Genomic DNA, 17,407 nt, shown 5'->3' with positions numbered 1-17,407 from the left:
GCTCGACGCCCTTGTTCGATATTGGATCGACGCCCTTGACCGACTTTGGCTCGACGACTTTGGTCGACTTCACCGGGTCGACAGCCTTCTTCGGCTTCGGCTGCCCCGACATATCGGAAGACGAGGAGGCGGACAGAGGGACAGACGTCTTCTGTTTCGTTGGCGTCTCCATCACTTTCGGTTTCGTCGACACCGAGGGTTTCACTTTCGGTTTCGTTTTGACCACCGGCGGCTCCGCAGAAGTGTCCATAGCCGGGCCCGTAGGCGAGGCCGTGGATTTGGGTGCAAGGTCTTGGGTAAGGCCGTGTGGCGATCCCGCGTCCTGAGCCTTAGTGATTGTTCGAAAGGGGCATAGCTCTTCGCCTGAGCTATCTTCCATGGCCCCATAGGCCTCATTGTCGTCTCCTACCTCGTCGACGACTTCTTCTGCATCAAGCGCTTCGACGTCCGCGTCGTAGTCGTAGTCGATCTCCTCTGCAGGAGGTGAAATCTGCAGATGAACTTCTTGTTCGTCTGCTTCTTCTCTCTCGAAGATGTCCACCGGTGCCGGGGCCGACTGCTGGGCCTCCAGGCGCGCCACGCGCCGAAGTCGAATCGTCTTCTTCGATCGAAACCGGGAACAAGCCATACAGTTGGCTTCATCGTGGTCTGGCGACAGGCACTTGTTGCACACTGGGTGGACGTCGATGTGGGGATACTTCGATCCACACACCGGACATTTCTTGAACGGCATCTGTTCCATGATGTGTCGTTGAAAACCTTGTTGCGTCGACTGGGCCTCGAGCACCAAAGAGTCACGCGACTCCTCAGGATGTCCGACTCGGGAACTGATCCGGAACAGAGTTGGGCACCGAGCGCAAAAACAATACCGACGGTATAGGAAAAGGCCTTCAGGCCTTAAGAAAAGTCTATATCGATTCCGAACTGGAGATAACGAATATACATCCGAACCCAATGGCGGAAAAAAACAATCTGGGGATGGAGTCGGTGCCCATGCGCACTGTAGTCCAGGGGAGGAGCCACCTATCTCGTAATACTTCGAAGACTCTTCCAGGACATCAATGTGCAATCATCCGGACCCAACACTAGGCGGCGATCTATGCTATAGATATGAATTCAGCAGCCCACATGCCTGGAACTGTTTCCCTTTGCTGCAATTTCTAAAATCAATAAACATGATTATAAAAAAAAACTTACCTGAAGCTTTTGAGTGGGAAGTGGAGTGGTCACAGGAACAGCCTTGTGACCAGGGTTAGGACAGGATCTGCAACTTGGCCTGAGAACAGGCTCTGTGTGATGTCCACGACTTTTTATGTTCGGCAATATTCAGCTTCACCTCCAGGCTTCCAATCACCTTTAGGTGCATTAGTGCATATTGGTCATAGGACCTGAAGTCATGACCAGAGCCAGGCACACCTCAAGAGGATCCGCAACCGATATCTGCTAGTGGCAGTCCAAGCACAGCTCAAAGCCTGTCGCATTTGGAGGGAACATACTACCTAGCACACTGTCTCAAAACAATTTGGATCAACATAGAAGGAAGTGGAACTCCGGATCTGTGTCAGATGGCGTGGAAGAAAGGAACTGAGATCAGCGCGCAAGGGTGGCACTTATTTTCTGCTCCGCTCTGTCATTTCTAGAGTTGTGCACAATGCCATAAACCAGCAAAAGGCAGCACTGCTGCTTACATTCTCCTGGTCCAGTGTGATGCATTTGAAAAATTCCAACGGTGAGGAAGCCGAGGTTAGACGTTTCCATCAAAATGCAAAATGTATTTGGTGGACTGGGAATAAAAATATTGAGGGTTGTTTTGCTAACCGCCATGGTTTAATTGCATTCTCATTTGAGTTTATATCTTCACTATCAAAAGTCTTACAAGAAAGGAAACTTTCCCAATTCACCCCATTAAAGGCTTATGATGACAAATGACAACAATGAACAGATGACAATGGTTTACAAAGTAGAAAAGATGTTGAAGTACAGGAAGTGTTTGGTTTAATGAACATGCCCATCTCTGAAGTGAGGCAAACTGTGCCTTGGTCCACGAGATGTGATTTTGCAAACCAGCTTGGTCACCCAAAATCGTTTACGTTATCGTTAATTGTACTTGCTCATATTTTTGGTGAGATTTTAGTCGTGTGATTAATGTGAGGAACTGTTTCTAGTACAGCATTTGTCTAGAGGAGGTCTCTTTGCCGACAACTTTAATATTTGCCTAGTCTGAAGATATGACCTTCTGCCTCCCAGAGCAATCTCAGGTTCCAAGGTTTTACAGAAAATCTTGAAAATTACCCTAGAAGCAGATCGGCAGATGGAATGGATAAAACGGAATACTAGAAAAACATAACCTTCCAGCTACTGCAGAACAATAGACAAGACGAAACAGCATGAAGAAAAAAAAATTAAAACATGTGGGAAGTAAACATGTCTAAAAAGTGAGCCACAAGTACAGCAACAAAGTTGCAATGCGCTGTGAACCCAGTTCAGTTTCTTTATATACTGGTTCTTCGGGGAGTGATCCTCTAGCTATTAGGAACTAAATTTACTTCTCGATACTTTGGGAAGAAGTGCATATTTATATTTAAAAAAGCAATATAACTCACTCTAAAAAATGTGGAGTGTTAGAATCAATAAAAACTAAATAAAAAAAAAAAGAAACAATAATAAAAATATCATCTGGTTCTTACGGCATTACAGAGACACTGCAGTACAAATAAACTCATTGGATTCACCATGCATGCAACATTACAGAGATGCTGAATGCAAGGGGAGACCGAGTCATACCACAATGCTCGCAGCAGTCAAACTCCAAGTAAGTTGTGCACACTGACGCCAGGTGCGGAGATTGCGCACGCTGCACCAACAGTACAGACATGGGTAAGGTTTTAGAACCCGGTGCAAGTCGCAAACAGTATAAGCTTGTCTCCACTTGCGAGTTAAGCAGTCCCCCTGTAAGCGTGCTCTGACATGCATAGAGTATTAACTTTTTTACAGTGAGTGGGTGCAGTCAAAAGTGCAGGACTCCACTCCCTGGGAGACCTCTAAGAGGAGGGGATACTCCTAGATTTTCAAATGCTACAAGATACGCACAACCTACTACTAGGTCAATTTTTGAAGTATGGCAGGACTAGGGGATCACTCCGATGAGTCTGGAACATGACCCCAAATGTACCCCTCACCAATGCACTATTGCAGACTGTACACACCATAGGATATTGCTTCAGATTAGTGTACTAGATCTGTAGGGCATAAGGGAGCACAGAGACATCTCCTTGTAACCTCTTCAGGAGTCCTGGGATGCTACTTCCAAGGAAGGCCTGTAATGACAAGGAACGGCAGAAGGCAATAGAGTTTCCCCGTAAAGTCTCCTGAAACACCTGCTTCCAATTCATTCAGTTTAATATTCTACTTAGGGCCTACCTCACACCGCAGAAGATTGGACGCTTGTACCTAGGGGCGCGCTCTAGTTGCGCCAGATGCCGTAACTCCCCCGCAGACTTCCATCAGGCCAACGAGGACTGCCCCCAACTTCAGGAGTTCTGGAATATAGTGCAAACCACACTCTTGACAGGCATCGAAACACCTAAGCTTACCACCATTAATGACCTGCCTAGGTCCCTCAAGTCCCTTAAGGCAAAGGTCATAACAAAATTCATGGACATTCTACTATCCTAGCCAAGAGCAGTATAACACTGTGCTGGAAATCCAGACACCCTCCTAGTGAGGCTGGCTGGAGAGCGAATGTACTTTTTTGGGCAGAAGCGGAGAGTAAGGCCCTCCACAGAGACCAGAGGCAAGGACAGCCAATCACATCCCTAAATGATGCCTTGATACTAGGCCTGGTGCAACACAGGGATAAAGATGACAGTCCCCCTGAACCCGTCTCTCGAACTCCTCAGTCTCTGGAATAGGAATGGATGAACCTTACTGAGTAGCCAGTTACATTAACCTGACGGCACGGCAATCCCACACTGCCCATCACCCAGTTCTGATACTCAAGAGCCCTCCCCATCCCCTGACTCCTTGCTTACCATCTCTCGCCTGCTAGTCTAAGCCAATTGAGTGGGCCCTTACCAGAGCATTGTACAACTCCCACTTGGGTACCATGCAGCCAATTGGGCTTAATGATCGTTTTGACATGAGCTGCTTCTTGTAAACATAATCTGGTAACTTGGAACACACAAGCTTTAATTGTATCTTTACGATCAATATCATGTTACATATTCAGTTTACCATAAATTATGTATTTGTGTAATCTTGAAGCACATTAGGTGTAGCAGATGTAGGGTTGTGTCAACAGTGATTTAAGATTGCGGCATAACAGCAGTAATTTGCCACTGGAAATTAACATGGAACCTTGTACCAGTGGGTTTTAAGTGTAATCATGGTCCACCTCTACACTGTACAACATAAAGTTTCCATTATTTTGTATAGCGCTTTAAACGTTGTACTGTGTGATACATCACACAAAATTGAATGGTTCTTTTCTGCACTTTCTTTTAATTTCAGGAGCACTTGGAGAGTTTTTTATCAAGCTATAATTGTCTTATTTCCTTTTTTTTTTTTTACATAACTGCACTACAAGCATGTTAGCGTTGGCAGCCATTGATATATCATCACATCACTTGTATGTCTCTATGTTGTCCTTCAGATGCTCTATAGTAAGTAGCCATTGTTGCTTCATTGACTTCCATCGACCATCACGTTATTTGTTGTTAAGGGATTATTGATCAGTTGGTTTTAGAGTTGAGGCTTTATGTGTAAGATAATTTTTCATTATTTATGTGTAATATCTTAAGCCACACATGTTTTATGTATGCCTAGAGCACCATTAGACCTTTTTCTCTTTAAGACCTTCTCCAAGATGGCGCCCGCTATTAGTCTTGCGTGGTCTATCTTTTACTATTATATTATTTTTATATTTTTTTATTAGTGTTATGTTCGATTAATTAGTGTTCTTATTTTTAATTTCAGAGTATTTATCAGGATTTTTATTATTGCACATATTATTATTTAGGTTTTCGATTGTTTAACATTTGAGTTTTGATCGCATTAGCAGTAATTTTGGACGCGGTCCGTTTTCAAGATGGCGGCCGTTTTCGGGGCCAGTAGTCCTTCTCTTATTTTAGTTTCACTATGTTATTAGGGGCGAGACGCGCGTTTGATTCGCGTTTACTTGATTGTTCTAAACACACGTGGAAGATGATGGTTGTTCGAGGAGTATATCTTTAAAGATCATGGTGAGTAGGAACATTAGTTCGAGTCAGGATTACATCGTGACACATGTTGCTAGCTGTTAAATGGAAACAACGTTGATCTGTTTTCACAGAATTGTTGAGCAAGCAACCAGGGGACATTATAGAGTCCTAACCAGAGGAGCGTGGTGTAATCTGTTCGGCGTTTTCCCCGCCGGTAAGTGGCAGGAGTGTGATGGCTCGTCTAGTGTGTTTAGCATAAACTCTCACCTTTTGTGTGACTAAGGAACAAGTTACTTACCTTCGGTAACGCTTTTTCTGGTAGATACAGTACCTGCCTGTGGATTCCTCACCTTGTGAATATCCCCCTTGCGTCAGCAACGTTAGGAATTTTTTTCTTTGTAGCACGCCGGCGTGGACGACGTCATAGGAACGCGGCATCGCGCGCGACTCCGTCTGACGTCACCGACCCCTTATTAGGCCTACGTCGGCATGATGACATCAGTTCCGCCCTTTTTTCCGTGCCTTCGAGGCACACGGACGGACCAATGACAGGAAATATACATATATACAATGTACACAGTACATACAAACCAAAATAGCACACAGTGCATAGCAAAGGTATCAAAACCTAAATTATATACAAATAGATATACAAATAAAACCAGGTATAGCAGAGTGGACGACGGGGAGGTGGGTGGGTCAGTGAGGAATCCACAGGCAGATACTGTATCTACCAGAAAAAGCGTTACCGAAGGTAAGTAACTTGTTCTTCTGATAGATACATCTGCCTTGTGGATTCCTCACCTTGTGAATAGAGTCCCACAGCAATCCCCACTCCCGGAGGAGGGAGTTCACTCTGCTACACCAGGAAATCTTGGAGGACAGAACGCGCGAAGTGGCCGTCCCTCCTCACCTCGGTATCCAAGCAGTAGTGCTTCGCGAAAGTGTGGAGGGAGGCCCAAGTCGCGGCTCTGCAAATATCCTCAACAGGTACACCTCTAGACAATGCAGAAGTAGCAGACCTTGCCCTGGTAGAATGAGCTCTTATACCCTCAGGAGGGTCCTTACCCGCCAGGGAGTAGCAAATCTTGATGCACAGGATTATCCACCTGGAAAGTGTGCGCTTGTGCACCGCTCTGCCCTTCCAACAGCCAGCAAAACCAACAAACAGCTGGTCGTCCATCCGGAAGTCTTTAGTTCTGTCCAGATAAAAAGACACCGCCCTCTTAGGGTCCAGATGGTGCAGTCTCTCTTCCTCCTTAGAAGGGTGAGGGGGAGGATAGAAGGTAGGAAGGGTAATGGACTGTCCTAGATGGAAGGGAGTTACCACCTTAGGCAGAAAAGCAGCCCTGGTCCTAAGAACCATTCGTTCAGCATGAATGGTCAGGAACGGGGGCTTAGAACTAAGAGCTTGAAGCTCACTCACCCTCCTTGCCGAGGTGATTGCTACTAGGAAGACCGTCTTGAAAGACAAAAGCCTCAAGGGACACTTGTGTAAAGGTTCAAAGGGAGAACCCATCAAGAAAGTCAAGACAAGATTCAAATCCCACTAAGGCACGATAAACAGAGGAGGGAACTTATTAGTAAGCCCCTTCAGAAACCTCAAAACCACTGGAGATTTAAAAAGAGACGGCTGATCCGGCAAGCAAAGAAATGCCGATGACGCTGAAAGGTAACCTTTGATTGTAGCAACAGCAAATCCTTGCTGCGCCAAAGAAAGAGTAAACTGTAAAATATCAGATAAATGAGCCCTCAAAGGATCAACAGCCTTCTCCCTACACCAAACAACACATTTAGACCATCTATACGAATAGATGGACTTGGTGGAGTCATGCCTGGCAGAAAGAATGACATCCACCACATCGTGAGGGAGAGAAAAAGAGTTCAGGTTGCCCGTTCAATCTCCAGGCATGAAGCTGTAATGTCTGGAGGTGGGGGTGTAGAACCTGCCCCTCCATCTGAGAGAGGAGGTCTGCCCTGAGAGGGAGACGGAGCGGCGGGTGAGAGGAGAGGTGGAGAAGGTCTGTGTACCACACCCTTCTTGGCCAATCCGGGGTGACCAATATGATTTGGGCCCGGTCCTGGCGAATCTTCCTCAGAACCCGAGGAATCAAGGGTATGGGAGGAAACGCGTAAAGGAGTTGATTTCCCCAACTCAACTGAAACGCGTCCCCCAAAGCTCCTTGCATCGGATACTGGAGACTGCAGAATGACAGGCAGTGAGCATTCTCGTGAGTGGCGAACAGGTCCACCCGAGGAGTTCCCCACATCCGAAAGATGTAACGAACAACCTCTGGATGAAGCCTCCACTCGTGGTCGGCAGAGAACTGCCGACTGAGAACGTCTGCACGAACGTTCAGAACTCCGGCCAGATGATTTGCCATCAGACAAATCTGATGGTCCTGAACCCAGGACCAGAGACGCAGAGCCTCTCTGCAGAGACACTGCGACCCCACTCCTCCCTGTTTGTTGATGTACCACATCGCGGTCGTGTTGTCCGTCAGGACTTGAATCGACTGACCGCGAAGGGAAGGGAGGAAGGCCTTGAGCGCCAAACGTATCGTCCGTAACTCTAGAAGGTTGATATGAAGCAACCTTTCCTCTGGAGACCATAGACCTTTGACCTCCAGGTCTCCCAGATGAGCACCCCACCCGAGAGTGGATGCATCCGTTATCACCGTGGCCACCGATGGAGGAAGTTGAAAAGGCTTTCCTTGCGACAGATTGCCTTCCACGCTCCACCAAGACAGATCCGCTGCAGTTTCTCTGGAGATCCTCACTGACTCCCTGAGATCTCCGTTGTGCTGATACCACTGCCTGCGGAGGCACCACTGGAGTGCACTCATGTGCCAGCGTGCATGGTTGACCAACAGAATGCAAGAAGCCATCAGACCGAGCAGGCGAAGAACCTTCAGGACTGGAACGACCGCTCCATTGTAGAACAAAGGTATCATTTCCTGTATGTGGCGAATCCTTTGAGGTGGAGGGAATGCACAACATACAGTAGTGTCCAGTACCGCACCTATGAACAGGTTGCGCTGGGAGGGCACCAGGTGAGACTTGGGTACATTTATCGAAAAACCCAACCTGTGTAACAACTGAGTTGTCTCTTGCAAATGAAGGAGCACCTTCTCTGGAGACTCTGCTTTGATGAGCCAGTCGTCCAGATACGGAAATACAGGAATTCCCGACCTTCTGACATGTGCTGCCACCACTGCCATCACCTTGGTGAAAACTCGAGGCGCAGTAGTAAGTCCAAACGGAAGGACCGCAAACTGGTAGTGTTGCGAACCCACCGTAAAACGGAGATACTTCCTGTGCGACTTCAGGATAGGGATGTGGAAATAAGCATCCTGCAAGTCGATCGACACCATCCAGTCTTCTTCCAACAGCGCTTGAAGAACCTGCGCAAGAGTGAGCATCTTGAACTTTTCTTGTTTCAGATACAAGTTCAAGATCCTGAGATCCAGGATTGGCCGAAGCCTGCCATCCGTCTTGGGGATCAGAAAATACCAAAAGTAGCATCCCTGACCCCTCTCCTGCTCCGGAACCACCTCTATTGCACCCTTTCTGAACAGTGCCAGGACTTCTTCCTGCAAGAGAAGCAGGTGGTCCTCCGAACAATAACCTTGGCAAGGAGGGTAATTGGGAGGGAACTCCTGGAAAGGAAGAGCATACCCATTTTCTACGAGATTGAGAACCCAAAGATCTGATGTAACCGATTCCCAATCCCGTAGAAAATGAGTAAGCCGACCCCCTACTGGACCCACATGATCCGGAATGGCGGATCTAGGGCTGCTTTGCTGTTGTAGGTGGGGGGTGGGTATTAGAGGAGGAAGTAGAGGAGGAAGAGGTTTGACGTCCACGTCCACGACCCTTCTGTCTACCTCTATAAGACTTGTACAGAGGGTTCTGTTGTTGCTGCTGTTGCTGGCCTTGTCTGAAGGGATGAAAGGAAGATCTGCCAAAACCCCTGAACTTCCTGGTGGCTGTACCTTTCATCTGCAAGCCCAAAGATCTAGCCGTCGCTCGGCTATCTTTGAACCTTTCCAAAGCCGTATCCGCTTTTTTTCCAAAGAGACCAACTCCATCAAAAGGTAAATCCAAAAGAGTAGCCTGTACATCAGCGGAAAACTCAGAGGACTTTAACCAAGCAGCTCTTCTGGTAGCCACTGAAGAACCCATTACTCTAGCCACAGAATCTGCAGTGTCCATGCCACTCTGAATAACTTGGCGGGCTGCTGCCTGAGTGTCTAAAACAACTTCATTAAAGTTTTTTCTGTCCTCCTCTGGAAGTTTAGCAGACAATTGTTTGACCGAGTCCATTAGGGCATGCACATATCTACCAAGTAAACAAGTAGCATTCGTTGATTTTAAGGCCATGCTACCTGAGGAGAAGACCTTCTTAGCGGCTTGATCCAATTTTCTGGAATCTTTATCTCCAGGAACCTGGGGAAAAGAGCCTGCTGATCTATTCGCACAAGCAGCCTGAACCACCAGACTCTCCGGTGAAGGGTGAGATGACAAGAACTCAGGATCTCCAGGAGCCACCCTATAACGTCTCGCCACCGATCTAGACACTGCAGGTGCAGACAAAGGCTTTTTCCAAACTTCCAGAATTGGCTCGGTCAGAGCTTCAGTGAAAGGCAAAGTTGGCTCAATGACAGAAGAAGGTGAATGTAAAACTTCTGTAAGGATATTAGATTTGAACTCAACCGTTGGTAAAGTTAAGTTTAGCAAATCAGCAGCTTTTCTAATTACCATATGGTATGGTACCACATCCTTGGAGGGTGCATCTGAAACTACAGGTAAACCCCATTCAGGAGAAAGTTCAAGACTGCTTGCAGAATGAAGATCTTCAAAATAATCATCATGTTCTTGAATCTCGCCTTCCTCCACTTCAGGTTCCATATACTCTTTCTCCTCCAATAGACGTTGGGCTCTACGTCTCGACCACTTCATACGGATCGAAGTCGACGGATCCGGTAACGACTCCGATGGAGTCGGGACCGGCGTCGACCGAGGAGCTGGAATAACAGGAGGTAGAGAAACAGGAACCGGCGCGAGCCTCGATCCAAATTTCAAGGTCGCTCCGGAGTCGGCGAAGCCGTGCGCGGAGTCGATGACCTCGGCGGCGCTGAACCGATCCAAGAAGGATATGGAGTCGGCATGAAAGGTAGAAAAGGCGCCGGTGCATATGCTTGGGGGACACCCAAGTTAAAAGACAAAGGACCCATAGGACCCGCAGGTGATCCAGTGGGGTACATTGCCCTCGCATATACTCCATACATAGCATTTAGGAAATGCGATGGATCCTGACCAGGACCAGGAAAAGAAGGGTAAGAACCCATTGGTGGATTCGTAGGAGGCTGTATTGGATTCGGTTCCTCCTGATCCTTATGACTTTCCGGTTCATCCTCCGGAGTCGGAGACTGAGGAACTTCCGCGACCTCATCATGTTCCGAAGACTGACCCGAAGCCGGATTCGGATCCAGTTCCGGCTCCGGTGTATGTTCTCGAGATCGTACCGGAGTGGTACCACCAGCAGGAGACGGAGATACAAAGTCCTTGTGATGCTTCCGAGAAGACTTTTTCTTAGAGTCCGAAGACCCTGAATGATGAGCACTATGCTTCTTCCTCCTATGTTTTCTCTTCGAGGAACTCAAAGCATGCCTAGAAGCTGACTTCGACGCCGACTCCGATCTGACTCTCGACCTCGATCGCGACCTCGATTGTGACTTCGATCGCGACCTCGATCGTGACTTCGATCTTGACTTCGGTCTTGATCTGGAGTGTCTCGATCTTGAGCTCGAAGATCTACTGGCTTCTTTACCTTTTATCTTGGCTAATAAAAGTTTAGCTTCCCGCTCTCGCAGAGCTTTCGGATTCATCTTTGAGCAGGATCGACAGCCCTTGACGTCATGATCCGATCCTAAACACCATAAGCAATCTTCGTGTGGATCGGTGATCGACATCATCCGGGCACACGAGCCACACTGCTTGAAACCCATCTTCTTCGACGACATCCTCGACGAAGAACAGAAACAGTAACAGACAAAAAGCAACAAAGTCTCTATCTGTAACCACAGAAGATCCAGAAACCGTTAGCGTCGACGACGCGGAAAAAAGGGAACTGATGTCATCACGCCGACGTAGGCCTAATAAGGGGTCGGTGACGTCAGACGGAGTCGCGTGCGATGCCGCGTTCCTATGACGTCGTCCACGCCGGCGTGCTACAAAGAAAAAAATTCCGAACGTTGCTTACGCAAGGGGGATATTCACAAGGTGAGGAATCCACAAGGCAGATGTATCTATCAGAATGGTATATACCATTTTCGTTTCAGCAAAAGACTTTTATTGGCATCTCTGTCTGATATGATGTGGGATGGAGGTAGTCTCCTATGCTGATGATACACAGATCTTGGTGTCCCTCTCTCGCTCGGTGCACGCTCCCATTCATAATTTCAGAAGCTGCATGGAGGCGGTTGCTAAGTGGATGATTAACAATTCACTCAAACTGAATGGGGAGAAGACCGAAATTTTGGTCTTTGGTGGAAGCACTAACATCTGGACGGCCGAATGGTGGCCTCCTTCGCTGGGAGTCTGTCCCACACCTACAGATTCTGCGAAGAATCTGGGAGTAATTATTGACCCAGATCTTTCAATGGTACAGCAGGTCAATAGAACAGTCGCTACCTGTTGGGGCATTATTAAAATCCTTCGAAAAATTAAACACTACTGTCCCCTCAGGCTCGCAAGCAGGTCGTCGTTGCACTGGTTGCTTCGCGACTTGATTACTGTAATGCTCTTTATGCTGGTGCCAATAAAGGTTTGATGCAGCGACTACAGACTGTCCAGAATGCGGCGGCCAAATTTGTACTAGATGCTCCTAGTTTATCCTCCGCCACGGCTGCCAGGAAAAGTCTGCACTGGCTCCCTATTGAGTCCAGAATTGCCTTTAAGACTCTCTGTGTGACCTTTGGGGCACTTGCAGGCAATGGGGCTGAAGGCGTGAGGAAACTGCTGTGCCCTTATGTACCGGAGAGAGCTCTCCGCTCTTCCACCAAGAGTCTGTTGGTGGTGCCTCGCGTTCGTAGAACCAAATGGGGCGGGAAGGCGTTTTCAACAGTAGCCCCCAAGTTGTGGAACAGCCTTCCCCTTGAAATCAAATCCCAACCGTCTATTCAGAACTTTCGGAAAGCTCTAAAAACGTGGTTATTTTCAAAGGCGTACCCGTAGTGCTGGTTATTTGGTCTTTTTGATTGACTTTTTTAGGCGCCTTGATGCCTCCGGGCTTAGTAGCGCATTATAAGACTCATTTCATTTCATTTCATTCATTTCATGATACAGCGATTGGTGGGCAGGGTTCAGCCCTGTTTAATTACCAGGTAGACGACTTTGATGGTTTCAGAGACTAGTGATTGTGTATTGTAGAGGTTCAAGTAAATAGGTAACTATTAGCATTTGTTTGTCTGTTTTATATAGCTGGTGAGATGTTTTTTCAGTCAGGTAACTTTACACTTATCTTTTTCACAATCTTTTTCATTTCCCTTTGAATTTCTTCCTGTAGTCGAGGCACTAATTAACAGCACCTACATCTTTTTAGCAACACTACAAGTGATAACCTTTTGATGTTTTGGTTCACCTTTCTATGATTTGATGGTATTATGGGGTGTTGCCATTCGAGTACTTCAGTGCACACGTAACACTTTTTTTGACTATGACACCAGTGTTTATCTCAAAGCTTTATCAGGTTATGACCCGCACATGGTTTTGTTATTATCTAAAGTGTACAGTTTTGTATTATATCTCCAAGTATATCTCACTGTAAATTTTGAAGAGTCGTTTTTGCTTTTACAGATTGCCCCTGAGGAAGGGACATAACTGTCCCGAAATGCATCGGGCATCGTCAAGAGAGTCAATGTTATAAACTCACTGTTTAATGATGAAAAACTGTATTTCAATGCCAAGTATTAATCAATTGGTTCCATGATGCAATGGATCTAAGAATTGATTTAGTTATTGTTAATTGGATGAAATGTGATAAATGAGTTTGTACATCTTAATTGATATAATATATGAAGACACACAGATAAAGGAATAACAGATTCATCCATTGAAAAATTATTGAAAGCGTATGAATTATTGAATAACTTTTTTCGATTTAAGTCATAGAGTCCTGTCCGACTACACATGCACAGTGCGTAGCGTTTTCTGGCAATTTTGGTAGTTCTTATATTTCAGTTGGTCTATGGGTGGCATAAGTGTGACTGATCAAGAGCCTGTGGGGATAATTGAAAGTACTATCTGAAACGAGAATTTGCTTGAGAGTGAGTGACAGTCTATGAAAAATGTGGGAGTAGCGATGAGCCATACCTAGGGTATGCTATGGTGGGGACCCCTTCCTAGGGCAGGAGAGTTCCCACAGGACCAGGACAGTCTCTGCAGCAGAGCCTGTTTGGCAGGTCACTCACACTCTCCAAATCACTGACAAATGACCCTGGGGAGATTTAACACACACCTTAATCCCTTTGACCACCACAGTTCTAGGCTCTGTGGGTGAGAGAAAAAAATGATCAGAAAATTGGTGAAATGCTTGGCAAACACATAGTTCCAACCCTCTGGGTGGGTTAGTGTAATTGGACAGCCGGACTCTTAATCCAAGCAGGTGTTTGCCCATCTTGCGGCGTCCTTGCACTTTGAGGCTTGGCTGTAAACACGGGCTGATTATTCGGCAATAAGCGACCTGTCTTCGAGAGTAGGAAATCCTTCATTGATTACATGCCTCGGAACCATTTTTTAAGTCACCTGATGCTATCAACAGGAGCCTAACAAATAAGAAAATTGACCTGACGCCTTCTCACCAAGGCATCACCTTGCCATGACGCATACATGAGGTACTGTGCCCTCCCAACATAAGTGATGAGAGAATCCTTAATAAGGAGAATTGACGGGGAGTTGTAACTACGGACTACCTCCTACTGCTCACCCCCTCGTTTTTTGAAGGGGTTATTATTATCCCTTGGTTGCCCTTGTCTGTTCTTCCAGTCCTGATGAAGACTCGCAATCCCCAGGTTCAAATCACCGGTTGGGCATAAGACGAGTTGAAACGTCGACGCTACTTTTATATAACCTTGGACCAACAAAATTTTGTATATAGTGCAAAAAAACTCTAGGACTTATATGTCTGGATGCAATGTTGTTTTGATTGTAAAAGTTAAAAAAGTTTAGCCAGGTATTCAATACGGCAAATTATATGTCCGATATTGCTTTTGGAATAATGTGAATATGTTCTGACCACTACTATGAAATTTCCTTTCTGTGTATCTATTTCACACCTCTGATCACGCCTTTCTTTGCACGCCTCCTTTGTTTGGGCAACCACTTTGTTTTTTTATTTAATCTAAAATGATATTGTGTAAAAAATGAACTACCAGAAAATGAAAAACTAAATTAAACAGTTTTTTCTCTAACCGTGGTGTAGGTTCATCTTGTAGTACTAAGCAACTTGAGTACATTAGAGCAGACTGTTTGTAGTTGCTCTGCATATATAGGAAACTGTGGGAATATAATTGACTTAGTCAACTATTATAATTAATAGGTTTAGGACCATTGTTTTTTCTGTATCATTATATACCCAGGTCCATGCCTTAGGGGCCACCCCATTTTTCTTTTTCATAAAGAAAGGCTGGCAGGCCAGACTAAGAGCATGAGACTCCCCAGGTGTGCTCAAGGTAACACTTTAGAGGGTAATCCCATTAGGTAAACTGGAGGTCCAGGCACTGCAGTTTGCAAAACTTTCCTTGCACTTCAGAGGTCACCTTGTCGGTTAGGACTACAGAAGCACACATTTGGCTGATGGAATTTTGGCTGTGGGCTAGCTAGAGGACGAATCCAAAACAGGGACGTTCAGATAGGAGGCATACATCACTTAGGGTCACTTTATTTACAATAAATTTGTGTGAGACCACTAAAAACTGTGCCAATGTTGTTGAACTTTAGAAATCCTTTCGAAGATCGTTTTGAAATGGCATTTTAGTCAAACGGAAACAAAACCTGAAATAAAATAGAAGTTACTACGGAAATGTTGTACCTTTTATTTGAGGTAAGCACAGGGCTTACACTGACTGCAGTGGCTGCATCTCCTACATCAAGCATCGATGAAGCGGGCTTAATTGATCCCAATCCACTGCCTTCACTGACATCAGCCCTGTTAGGAACACTCCAGACAACCACCTGCAAAAAAAAAAGACAATCCATCAAACACAGGTACCATTTGATTTTGAGCATTTGAAAAGCTGTTCAGAATAACAAGGATTGGAAAACTAATAGATCTCGTCTATGCGGGACGTGGGTTAAGAGGACTAGCTAAACAAACAATTTCAATCTGACGCCATTCGTTCATGTATGTAAAAGAAACTTGATGTAACTCATGTATGTTTTATTTATAAACATGCTTTTATTGTTTTCATTACTTCAGAACAAGTCGCAATGCAGTCAGTACAGGTCTCCAAAGGGGTAAAAAACATTCTAGCAGGAATAGTCCCTTAGAGTGATGTAAACACACTCTTTTCTGCAGTACTTTTAAGGCAGGTCCATAGCCACACCTCCAAATCATATGCTCCATATTTGGCATACTTGGCTGGGAAACCTCGTTCTTCCTAAACAGGCTTCTCCTGCTGGGCCCACCAGTCCACCACCCTCATCCACTGTGCCAGAGCAGAAAGCCTGGAAGCTTTCCAATGGGCTGTCATGTCCCAGTTGGCCCCCAGTAAGACTGTACCCAGTAATGCCCAGTCTCACCTGCTTCTCCGACCCCCTCCACCACCCCCAGCAGTAACATTAATGGGGAAAGTTCAATCTCTAGACCCACCAACCAGGAAAGCTCCGCAATGATTCTTCTCCAGTACCCTGTATGAAGTAACAGGATCACGTCATATGAAAAAAATCAGCAGGTGTGTGGGACAGTGAAAGCAGGAGGAGCTGGACAGCAAGTTCGCCCAAATAGGTCTGTCATGGGTTAAGTTAGCACATTGTAGATAATATGTCTGCTCCAAGCGCAGGCAGGATGACATGGTTAATACCTGAGGGGACATCAATGAGTCCCTCCAGTCTGCATCTTCCATCCGTCCAAGCCACCCCTCCGAACGCACTCTGAGTGTTGGTGAGGTGTTCGGGACGTTGATGATAAGTGTGCGGTATATGTGGGAGACTCCCCCTTCATAGAGCTCCAATCAAGGTCTTTGCCTCCACTAGGCTAAATTCTGGGATCTGCATGACTGGGGGCACATGTACCCCAAGGGCATGTTGAAGTTGAAGATACTTGTGGAACAGGGTCACTGACGGGGAGTAGGTTTGCTGAAGATCTTGAAAAGAGACCATGTGTGGATCCCTTCCAGAGGTCCCCCAGAAGCGTAATGCTGATGGCATCCCAGCGGTCCAAACCCTCCAGTGACACTCTCTCTGTCAGCTACCTGCCCTGCCACAACAAAGTTTGTTGCGTGAGCTTGGACCACCACCCTGTGTGTTTGTGGGTTGCTCTTCACCCTTAAAAAAACAACCTGGTAATCTCGTGGAGCGTAGAAGGAACTGTTGTGGAAAAGTAAATTTTGCCATGTTCTGTGTCCCTACGTGTTCCCCATCCTATGTTATGTGTGCATGATTAATATGCATATGTATTTCCCCATGATCGATTAAAGACGCAATTACAGTTGTGTCCATCTCTAGTATATCAGTTTCCAGTTCTCGTGAATACTATGAATATCAGGCCTATGTAAAGCTACGTTGCCATGTTTCTCAGTGTGCACGTTATTTCATTGTAAGGTCCCCGTTTCTAGGCCTCAAAAGGGCCCGGACACCAGATTCAGCTCCTGTCTCCTGAACCCTCGCTGAGGAGCGATACAGCCCCCACCTGTATCCTCGACCCTTCACTTACTTCCTGCCTCGCAGTGCCCGGCTCGGCCTGGCTCTGCCTACGAGTCTGCCAAGAGTATGTTATGATTCTAGTTATCAGTCCAGCCCTCCTTCTCTGCATTCCTAAGCTACTGAATCGCATCAATAGTTTCAGTCATCGTCTAGCCTTTACGTCTCCATGTAAGAGAAATACTGTATTAATGGTCATTTAATATTCTTCAACACACACTACATGTAGAATAATGCATGCTCCAGTCTTAGAGTCTGTTAGCCTCTCCCCTCCTGACTCTTAGTTT

The 17,407-nt window shown here is 46.2% G+C and overlaps 1 protein-coding gene across 3 annotated transcripts in view; it reads right to left on the bottom strand.

Moving 5' to 3' along the window:
- Positions 1 to 17,407, bottom strand: part of ELP2 (elongator acetyltransferase complex subunit 2) — a 964,760-nt gene that overhangs the window by 109,144 nt on the left and 838,209 nt on the right. For all 3 annotated transcript variants that reach the window (XM_078687686.1, XM_078687687.1, XM_078687688.1), the window contains one exon: positions 15,292 to 15,434. In XM_078687686.1, coding sequence (XP_078543812.1) covers positions 15,292 to 15,434 — 143 coding nt within the window. The remainder of the gene's footprint in view (positions 1 to 15,291; positions 15,435 to 17,407) is intronic.

This window comes from Lissotriton helveticus, chromosome 4_1, assembly GCF_964261635.1.
Source record: "Lissotriton helveticus chromosome 4_1, aLisHel1.1, whole genome shotgun sequence".
Taxonomy (NCBI): Eukaryota; Metazoa; Chordata; class Amphibia; order Caudata; family Salamandridae; genus Lissotriton; species Lissotriton helveticus.
The sequence above is the reverse complement of the archived record's forward strand: the minus strand, read 5'-3'. Positions and strand labels throughout refer to the sequence as shown.